The sequence below is a fragment of the Lathyrus oleraceus genome, chromosome 2 (genome assembly GCF_024323335.1).
Source record: "Lathyrus oleraceus cultivar Zhongwan6 chromosome 2, CAAS_Psat_ZW6_1.0, whole genome shotgun sequence".
Lineage (NCBI taxonomy): Eukaryota > Viridiplantae > Streptophyta > Magnoliopsida > Fabales > Fabaceae > Lathyrus > Lathyrus oleraceus.
In genome coordinates this window covers 246,178,369-246,190,412 of record NC_066580.1, presented here as the reverse complement: position 1 = coordinate 246,190,412, position 12,044 = coordinate 246,178,369, and the positions used below count along the sequence as shown (strand labels likewise).

General features: G+C 36.7%; 1 protein-coding gene across 1 annotated transcript; it reads right to left on the bottom strand.

Annotated features, from left to right (window-relative positions):
- Positions 1–7,983: 7,983 nt before the first annotated feature.
- On the bottom strand, positions 7,984–9,347 carry LOC127122763 (uncharacterized). Its single transcript, XM_051053049.1, has 3 exons — positions 9,104–9,347; positions 8,593–8,786; positions 7,984–8,334 (listed from the first exon to the last, which is right to left on the bottom strand). The coding sequence occupies exons 1-3, from the start codon at positions 9,345–9,347 to the stop codon at positions 7,984–7,986; spliced, it is 789 nt and encodes a 262-aa protein (XP_050909006.1).
- Positions 9,348–12,044: the final 2,697 nt, after the last annotated feature.

The window sequence follows — 12,044 nt, the reverse complement described above, 5'->3', positions numbered from 1 at the left end:
AAAAGATCAACCTAGTTAACTAAAAGTCAAAGGGGACCATTTTGACTTTTTTCCATTTTTCTTTTTATTTGTTTATGAATTGATTTTATTTCTAATACTTTATTCTTTTCATTTCCTTTATTTTATTATTATTATTAAATATTTTTAATCATTCTTAGTTTAGTCTTTTTTTTAAAAAAAATAGTCACCTAATCATTTTTGTTTTATTATTATTATTATTGGGACAGTCCTTTTATTTCCATATTTTATTTTTATTTTTTATTATTTTGTTTTGTCCAAAAAAACTCTAAAACCCTAAAATGTCCAAACTTTCCAAGTTTGGATCAAATCACATAAAAAGGAAATCATTTTTTTCATTACAATCAGAATCAATTACATTTGGTACTTCCCTGATTTAGACAGACATGAGCTCTAAGTCACATTTCTGAATCAAAACCTAATACAATTTGATGTAATACCTCCTAATTAAACAATAACGCTTAATGTTTAACCTAATTCTAACCATATATAATCTTAAGCAATTGACACATAAAGGGACGGAAAATAAGATATACAAAATTATACAGACAGAATCAAATCCTAATCCTAAAAGTTTGTCTTCACACTGAAGATAAAGTTTGTTATAAACCCTAACCTCCATCATCCATAAGTGGTACCTCAAAGCACGAGAAAGTTTAAGGAGTTAGAGAGGAATCAAAAGAATAAAAGAAAAGAAAAAGAAGGGAGAGAGTTTACCTTTAGAGGGAATTCACGACACTCATGGTTGATTCTCCTTTCTTGCATTCTTGTTCATCCCTTAATGTGTGGTGTTTTTGTTTTTGATGTTGAGTCGGTGTAGGTTTTTTGTTTAATTCGTGTTTGGGGTTTGATTTAGGTTGTTTAGAGTGCTTTATGGTTTATTATGGTATGAACAGATGCATGTTTAGGGTCTTGGGAGTTTTGATTTTTTTGTTATTTGTTTGATGTTTTGAGGTTGGGTTGTTGTTTAGAAAGGCCGGATCTATGGTTTAATGTTATTATTTTTGGATTTGGGTTAGGGTAATGTTGGTTCTGGGTAGAATTAGGGTTTGATCAGAGGAAGAATATAAAGATTCAACGTGTTCTTGATGAACACAATAAATGGGGATGAATATGGGCGGTGGTTTCTGGGTTTGGGCGGTGGTAGATGGTGATTGAGGATGAATGTTCCTATTTTTGGGTTGGTGTTATTTGTGGTTCCTATGATGGCCCTAAAGGAAAAGATAGGTGGTTCCTACGTGACCCTAGTGTTTTAGGGGTGGCCGAAGTTTTAGAGAGAGGACAGATAGAGAGAAAGAAGGGGAGAAATGAGCGGGATCTGAGGGGAATGTGGGCTTAAGTACCCTTTCCTCTCACGCTCTAATCATAACATATGGCCTTCCTTGAATTCATCAGGTCTTCCCCCTCCTCTGATCCAATGCATGCAACCTCACCTAAGTGCTCTCATCCGAGCCTTTGATCAAGACTCAAGTGGTCCAACACCATTTCCTTTAGTTTGAATATGGGCCATTTGATCAATCAGATGACCACGTTTAATCCTAATTTCTTTTTTGTATTCTTTTGGGCTTTCATGAGTTTGGGCCATGTTTCTTCTATTCACACCACCTTGATTCATATTTTCAGCCCTCTGGTTTATTTTTGTTTTATTTATTTATTTTGTTTATTTAATTTAGTTTATTTTAATATATTAGAATAATAATAAAATATTAAAAAAAAATACCAAAAAAATAAAAATAAAATAAAGTTTATAAAAATGAAAAAATAGTTTATTTATTTTTAAATTAAATTTCCCTTAAAATAATCTATTTAATTTGGAAGGAATAGGTGAGTGAACATTCACTTGTTTCCCGAATAATCGAGGGTTCAGTGCATTCTTCATCTGCATGATTATTTTCCTTCCACAAACAAATTTTCACAATAAACGCAAAATCAATCTCAACTCATCAAGTTAAGTTTTTCCCTTGTGCAATTAAAACAAACTTTTCATAAAAATGATAGTGTTTGACTCATTTCAACACAAAATACAAACAAATGCTCCAGCCTCCATCGTGCGAGTAGACAAGCAAAAGTCTAGTCGCTCGAATGTGACTTAAAAATTATTCTCTTAAAACAACCAACACATAAGCATTTTTTTTATAAAGAACTACATAGCCTTGGATTCTCCATCTCACCTATAGATACGTAGGAGCAAGACTCAACACCTCGTCAGACCCATTAATAAAACACTAAAATTTCCCCCTTTTGTAATTATCTTTTCATAAATAGAAAAATGCAAACATATCTAAGCTAAACACTTCACCTAAACTAATTATAAGGTTCTCGTTGAGTACACCAGATGAAAGGGTGATAATACATTCCCCTTGCATAACCGACTCTTGAACCCTAAACTAGTTATGATGACCATGTTTTCTTCTTTCAAGAGTTGTATCGATGTTTCCCTTTAAAAATAAAACTTCAGTGGCGACTCTGTAGTTTATTTCGAGCATTAACATGCTCGGTCATTTTTTCCATCACAAAAAATACAATACACAATAAGGTATGGTGCACTTAAGTGGGATTTTTTAGCTTGCATTCCACATAAGTGGTTCTATAAATAGAAACCTTATGCATAAACTTTCACACTTAATGAAATTTGGTTTTGAACCCTAGTCATATCTCTCTCTATCTCTCTCTCTCTCTCTCTCTCTCTCTCTCTCTCTCTCTCTCTCTCTCTCTCTCTCTCTCTCTCTCTCTCTCTCTCTCTCACACACACACACACACACACACACACACACACACTCTCTCTCTCTCTCTCACACACACACACACACACATAGACACACATACACACATACACATACACATGTATGCACACACACACTCTCTCTCTCTCTCTCTCTCACACACACACACACACACATACACACACACACACACACAACACACACACACACACACACACATACACATACACACAACACACATACAATGTTTTTATTCATAGTAGCTAGTATTTAGATTGAAGGCACTCTGTTTGTGTGGATTGAATAGAGTATTTGTTATTTTTTCAACGCTTGTGGTCGTTCATCTGATTCTGTATAAAGAGTTTGAATCACCACAAGAGGTAACATTTTCTATCACTGATCATGGTCATTGTAAGGATGAACTCGAGGGAAATGTTTGTTTTTTTGCTGCGTCGGTATTGATTTCCCTTAATCCTCACCGCCTCATTATAAGGGACAATGCCATCGACGTAGTCCAAACCGTCAAAGAAAGATACCAATTGCCTTTTTAGGTAAATATTTTATTCACACGGATCATCCATTTTGTGTACATATGATCCAGAATCCGCCAAGAAATGACTCTGATGCCGAAAATCAGAGAACTTGTTTGAACATCGATTGCGCGGCTCAGGATCCATGTAACATATGTTGGCATGAGATACCTTGTTGATGGGATTAATCAAGGAATTCCAACGTTTAAAGTGTTTCACACTTTACGAGTAGACCTCAGTCATCTTGGTACATTTCCCGAGAGATATTAGACCTTGGCCCCTCATCAAATCAGCAAGGTCGAATTGAGATTTAAAGAGATGTAAGAAGGGTGGTGTGGTCGACACACCATTCTTGTATTCACGACAATATGGGATAACCTTGATGTAAGCCTGACTCACTAGATGCAATTAGGAAGGAGCGATTAATAAATGATTAAGCACGTCGACCACGAAATCATTGAAGGAAATGAGAAAATCCATCAAGGAGAATATGCATTCCTGAAGGGGAACGACACACCTGTCGTGCTTGTTGCATAACCTCTTGATATCCCTAGTGAACAAATGTAGAGGCATTATCTAATGTCTCTTGGTTCACCCACAATAATGATTTGTCCCCTGTGGCCTTACGAGCTTCGAGTGGGATGTCCTTCACTGTATGGGACCCTGTTAACATTTAAAATAATTGAATACATATAGCAACATGAGGCAAGTTTAAATCTAAGTTTTAATGGTCCAGCTAAAGTGTATGCAAATGGTGCAACACTCTAAACCCCGAAACAGTTAAATCATAGAACAATTAAAGTATTGATCATAATGCACACGTTAAGGATGTTACTCATCGTAAAATAACACATATTCCACAACACTTATCAATTAAGGTATATCATTTTAATACACCTATCATCGCATGCTCACCTTCATTTAGGGTATCATCACCGCGGAAACCATCAAATAAGCATGTGTCACAATAATTAATTCTCATTAAAATACCTTATTTGAATTAAAATAATGTGGCAAAGTCTCCACTAAAACATAATCTCTAACATCAAGAGTATACCATACGACTCTCGATTAGCCAAAACACAAACAAAATAAAACAATCAAACATTCCCAACCCCGATGGTATAGGATCAGAGCAAGGCTTCTAAACAACGATGAACTAAATAAAGTAACTCTGGGAGCTAACTTCCACTTATTGCAGTAAACTTTACTCCTGAGTATCTGCAAGATGTCCATGGTGGACAACATCAAAGCAAAGGGGATGAGAAACAACAAACCAATATAAACAGTGTAAAGAATTCTAAGGTACAGAATACATATCAAGCACACATTCATCGAAAACATATTCTCGCACTTAATTGTGACAACATCTACATAATCACATTCAATCATCAATATCATGAAAAATCAACTACCTACACAATCATATATGCAAATGTACTCCATAACTGACTCATTATGCATGTGATACCACTCAGGAACACTCAGGTTCATCTCGCTCCTGATCCCCACCATAGAACTAGAGCACACCAAACTGTTACCATCACCATAGGTAACTCTTCACCAGTTCCCATATAGAAATGGCTACTCGCTCCCGATCCCCACCATAGGATCAAAGCACACCAAAATGGGACCAAGCCCGTACACTGTGATGCATGACTCTCAATAACATGCATCATCACAAAAAGGTTCACCAAAAGGATCCTCATACACATCTTACCATTTATGCATCACCATTCATCATACATAACAATCAATCCATATCATGACATCACTAAACAACAACAACTCAACAAATGTAACTTCATAAGCATTTGTTCATGTTACTTCACCAAAAAATAACACATCATCGTATAAACATTACGATTTCCGAAGCAATCAATGTATTCCATAATATATATTCACACATCATATCAACATGTTAATTCATCATACTGAACATCACTAGACAACAACCAATTGTCGCTGGCATCAGAAAACAGACCGACAATTCAACACAAAACAACAATTTAGCAGTGTCCTTCCTTGTTGGGTGAAGCCATTACTTGCTAAGCGAGCTATCGCTAAGCGACACATCTACCGCTAAGTGAAAGTCAAAGCAAACCAGAACCATCACCATGTCATGTTCGCTTCAGCGAACACAACACCTCGCTCAGCGAACTCTTTCTTAGAGAATTTACCCTCACTAAGCAAACACGTCTAGACCTGCAAAAAAATACATAACTCGATTTGCCTATGTAGCAAGCCCAAGACTCCCCAATTCAGTCCTAAATATCCTTAAACACCCCCAAAAAATTATATCACATGTTATAACACCATTAGGACATACTAATCACTAAACTACATCATTTAATTCATTCAATCTCATCGATTCATGTTTACCCCAAAATCTTCTAAACCCTTTAACATGGTGGAAAATATAAATATCTCAAAACATAAAATGGTACACATATAGGCACATAAAATCCATCATTAAAACGACCAACAACATCAAATCTTCATAGAAAATTCATAAGAAATCACATCTCAATTTCCCTAAAGAAATTAAGGACCTCTCACCCATAACCTATCATGCAATACACCTAGATTGGTAGCCCTCCCCCCCCCCCCCCCCCCCCCCCCTTTACCTCAAATTTCCAGCCATTTATGATTAATCCAGAAACTTTTTTGACTTCCCTCTTCAAAATCCCAGCTTTTGCTCTTCTCCCTTCAAAAGTTTCTTCACTCCTTTTGCCTTTTTTCTCAAATTACACGTACTGATAAAACTAGACTAATTTTATCGTACTTCCTATATACCCTTAGGGTTTTCTACACACTTTTTTCCAATTACCTCATTAACCCTCAATTTTCTTAATTCTCATTATTTCCCCAAGTCCCTAACTCCTCGCTCCCCTTTATTTCTCCAAATTCTCCATATAATCCTTATTTTATCTAATTAATCCAAATAAAATACTATTTATTCTAAAAAATAATTAAAATTCCAATTATTTCAAAATAACTACACCAAACTCTTACTCTCTTTATACCTCTACTCCAAGGATACTTACACCCACAATCTCACAATAATAATTTAAAAACACCAAGTTAGAAAGATTTTTTCCCTCTAAATAATTCAATTAAACTAGTTAATCGAATTTGGGGCGTTACAACCTTCCCCAACCTAGAAAGATTTTCGCCCTCGAAAATTACCTGAAGGAAACGAAGTTGGATACGACTCTCTCATTTGACTCTTCAGTTCCCAAGTTATGCTTCTACCAATTGGTTCTCCTTACACTACCTTCACCAAGGCAATATCCTTACCACACAACTACATCACTTCCCGATCCTCTATTTGCATGGGTGATGTCTCAACAAGCAGGTTCTCTCTCACCTATATATCGTCCACTTGGACCACATGAGATGGATTCGGAATTTGTCTCCTCAACTAGGACACATGAAACTCATCATGAAGATTAACAAGCGGAGGTGGCAAGGCAACCCGATAGGTCACCTATCATATCCTTTACAAGATCTAGTATGAACCAACAAAATGTGGCATGGGCTTTCGACACTTCAAAGCTCAACTGACACCGGTTACTGAGTAGCTCTAAAAAACACATGGTCTCCTTCTTGAAACTCAAATGCTTTCCTCCTCTTATCATGGTAACTCTTATGGCGACTTTGCGAAGCTTTCATATTCTTTTGGATCATCTTGATCTTCTCCAAAGTTTATTGTACAATCTCCAGTCCAATCACCCTACTCTCTACAAATTCATACCAACATAAAGGTGTCCTACCCCGCCTACCCTACAACGCCTCAAACAGGTACATTCCAATACTCTAATGGAAACTGATATTGTAAGTGAGCTCAATCAACGACAAGTAGTTATCTTAAACACCTCCTTGTTCTAGCACACAAGCCCTCAACAGATCCTCCAAGGATTGGATGGTTCTCTCTATCTGACCATCTATTTGCGGATGATAAGCGAAACTCAACTTCATCTTAGTACCCAATGCTTCCTACAAACTCTGCCAAAACCTCGACATAAATCTCATATCACTATCTGACACAAGTCTCAATGGAATACCATGTAGGCTAACAATCTTCTCAATATACATCTAAGCTAACTTCTAAAAAGGATAATTAATCTTAATCGGTATGAAATGAGCCGATTTAGTCAGAATATCAATGACAACCCAGATGGAATCACATCTTTTAATCTCTTCGGCAAACTTGTCACAAAGTCCATGGAAATTCTATCCCACTTCCACTCAGGAATACTCAACGGTTGTATCAGACCTAATGACTTCTGTTGTTCAATCTTTGATTTCTGGCAAGTCAAACAAGCATACACAAACTCCATGAATTCCTTTTTCATTCCTGGCCACCAAAACAATTTCTTTAAGTCTTGATAAATCTTAGTTGCACCTGGATGAATACTCAACCCACTTTTGTCACCCTCCTCAAGAATACTCTTCTTAAGCTCAAGTACGTCTGGTACACAAACCCTGTCTCTGAACCTCATCACACCATTCTCGTCAATTCTTAAATCACTACCCTTACTTTGATTGGTTAACACAAATCGGTCAACCAATCCCACATCTATCTTATGACCTTCTCTGATCTCTTCATGGATATCACTAGTCAATTTTAACATACCCAACTACATACTACTGGGAGTCTCTTCACATACAAAACTCATGTCTCTAAATTGATCGATTAATTCTAACTCTCAAACCATCAACATCGATATATGAAATGAATTCTTACTCAATGCATCAACTACAACATTGACATTACCCAGATGGTAACTCAATCCAAAATCATAATCCTTAAGAAATTCGAGCCATCTCCTCTGCCTTATATTCAACTCCTTCTCACCGAATAGGTACTTCAAATTCTTGTGGTCACTGAACATCTCGAATCTGGAGCCAAACAGATAATGTCTCCAAATCTTTAAAACAAATACCATTGTTGCCAACTCCAGATCATGCATAAGATAATTCCTTTCATTAACCCTCAATTGTCTAGAAGCGTAAGCCACAAGCTGACCATTCTGCATCAACACACCACATTGGCCCATCTTCGAAGCATCGAAATTCACAATAAAGGATTCACTTGGATTATGCAAAAACAAAATTGGAGCAGATGTCAACTTCTTCTTGATTTCTTAGAAACTCTTTTCACAATGCATGTCCCAAATATAGGCTTAACCCTTTCGAGTCAACTGATTTAAAGGTAACTATAACTTTGAAAAACCTTCAATGAACTTCCTATAGTAACCAGCCAATCCAAGAAAACTTCTAATCTCTGTGACAGACTTCAGAGTCTCCCATTGTACCATAAAATCTATCTTTGATGGATCCATAACTATACCACCACTAGAAATCACATAACTAAGGAAACCCACTTCTCTTAACCAGAAGTCACACTTGGACAACTTTGTGTATAACTCGTTCTCTTTAAATGTCTGCAATACAATTCTTAGATGTTCAACATGCTCTTCATCATTCTTCGAATATACAAGGATGTCATCTATAAACACAACCACAAACTGGTCAAATACGAATGAAATATTTTATTCATGTATTCCATGAACACTTCAGTCGCATTAGACACCCCAAATGGCCTTACCTAATACTCGTAATGACCATACCTCATTTTGAAAGAAGTTTTTGGAATATCTTCAGGCTTCACACAAATCTGATGATAACCCAAGCGTATATTGGTCTTTATAAACACACAAGCACCTACCAACTGATCCATCAAATCATCAATCCTCTGAAGTGGATACTTGTTCTTGATAGTCACCTTATTCAGTTGTCGGTAGTTAATGCATAGCCTCAAACTACCATCATTATTCTTCACTAACAACACTGGCACACCCCATGGAGAAACACTCGGATGAACAAACTTCTTTTCAAGTCGATCTTCCATTTGATTCTTTAATTCACTCAACTCTGAAGTAGACATCCTATAAGGAGCCATCAACACTAGACTAGTACCAAGTATTGAGTCGATAGTAAACTCAACTTTGTGATCTGGCGGCAAATCACTAATATCATCTGGAAACACCTCTAAGAAATCACTCACCATTGGTAACTCACCCAACATAACTTTACTTTATGCCTTCGTAGAAGCTAATATCATAAACACTGCAGCAACATCCTTTATGAACTTATTGACTTGCTTAGCCCAAACTTTGGAAATGACATCGTCTTGTCGAAATAGTTGATATGAACATGATTGAACTCCAAACAGTTCATTCCAAGCATAACATCGATATTCCTTAAAGGTAGACATACTAAATTGATACTAAAACTCTTACCATAAATGGTAAGTGGACAATTCAAACAGACCCAATAAGTGGTTATCGGACCTAGATTCGGGGTATCAACAATCATATTCCCATCCATAGAAGACAATTTTGAACCCAACATCTTAGAACAATCAAGTGAAACAAATGAAAGTGTTGCATATATGTCAATAATAGCCATCAAAGGAATATTATTTATAAAACACGAACCTCTAATCAAATGGTCCGTACTAGTAGTCTTTGTCCTAGTCAAAGCAAAGACTTTCCCTCCAAATTGTGTTTTCTTCGGCTTCTGACAATTGGTACTGATATGGACCTATTCATTACAGTTATAACAAATCGGCCCATCACTCCTACAATCTATAGTACTGTGACTAATCTTACCACACTTAAAGCACCTCATAAAATTATTCTTGCACTCATTCGCACAGTGACCCAACTCGCCACACTTGAAACACTTGACAAAAGCGGAAGTCCCTCCCCCACTTGACTTCTTCTCATCTATAACTCTCTACTTTCCTTTGTCAGCTGGAGTACTGTATGGTTTTCCCCTAAACTAATTATTTCTCTTCCTCCCATTAATACTCTTGTAGTGAGCGGAACAAGCCCTATAGTCCTCATCATAAATCCTACACTTGTTCACAAGAATAGGAAACCTGTGAATCTCCTAGTAGGCAATACCCTGCTTAATCTCAGGTCACATTCCGTTCTCAAACTTAATTCACTTTGATCCCTCCATAACTGCACCATTATGGTGAGTTCATAACTTCACTAGTTCCTCAAACGTATTGGCATAATCACCAACCATCATGTTTCCTTGCTTGAGCTCAAGAAATTCAATTTCCTTCTTGCTACACACATCTTCAGGAAAATACTTCTAAAGGAATTGCACCCTAAACATAGCTAATGTGATCTTAACACAAACAACTTTTAATCTCTGGCAAGCATTATGCCACCAGTCTTTAGCTTCCTCGGATAACATGTGAGTACCAAACAAAACCTTATGTTCTTCATTACATGCCATTACTCAGAAAATTTTCTCTATCTCTCAGAGCCATACCTGAGCACCCTCCGGATCATACTTGCCTTTGAACGTCATCAGATTATTCCTCTGAAATTTCCGCAAACCACGAAACCCATCACCTTCCTGATTCTGTTGTCCATGTAGTGCCTGGGCCACTAACTCCAAAACATCATTAATAGTGCGATTGTTTCTTCCATCCATTTTGCACATCATCAAACAAACATTAAATAAACAATGCATCAACAATGTATACACATGTAGCATATTATGGGCCCTACAACATTACAAAACATGGTCAAACATACCGACATTCTCTGATACCATTATGTAACACCAACACCCTGAAACAGTTAAATCATAGAATAATTCAAGTATTGATCATAATGCACATGTTTGGGATGTCACTCATCATAAAACAACACATGTTACACAACACTTATCAATTAAGGTAAAACATTCTAATACACTTGTCATCGCATGCTCAACTTCACTTAGGGTATCATTGCAATGGGAATCAACAAATAAGCAAGCGTCAAGTCTCATTAAAATACCTTATTTGAATTTAAACAATGTGGAAAAACACTCCACTAAGACATAAGCTCAAACGTCAAGAGTATAACATACGACTCTCGATTAGCAAAAACACAAACTAAAAAAAAATAATTAAACGTTCCCAACCCCGATGTTACAACATCAGAGCAAGACTTCTAAACAACGATGAACTACACAAAGTAACTCCGGGAGCTAACTTCCACTTACTGCAGCAAACTCTACTCTAAGTATCTGCAAGATGTCCATGGTGGAAAACATCAAAGCAAAGAGGCTGAGAAACAACAAACCAATATAAATAGTGTAAAGAATGCTAAGGTAGAGAATACACAACAAGCACACATTCATCAACAACATATTCTCACACCAAATCATGACAACGTCTACATAATCACACCCAATCATCAACATCATGAATAATCAACTACTTATGCAATCATGTATGCAAATGTACTCCAAAACTAACTCATCATGCATGTGGTACCATTCATGAACACTTAGGTTCATCTCGCTCCCGATCCCCACCATAGGACCAGAGCACACCAAATCATTACCATCACCATAGGTAACGTTCTACCAATTCCCATATAGAATCGGCTACTCGCTCCCAATCCACACCATAGGACCAGAGACACCAAAATTGGACCGAAGCCCGTACGCCATGATGCATGAGTCTCAACAACATGCATTATCACAAAAAGGTTCACCAAAAGGATCCCCACACACATATCACCATTTATGCATCAGATCATTCATCATACACAATAATCAATCCATGTTACGACATCACTAAACAACAGCAAATCAACAAATGTAACTTCATAGGCATTCATTCATGTTACTTCACTAAAACAACAACACATCATCATATAAACATAACAATTTACGAAGATATCAATCTATT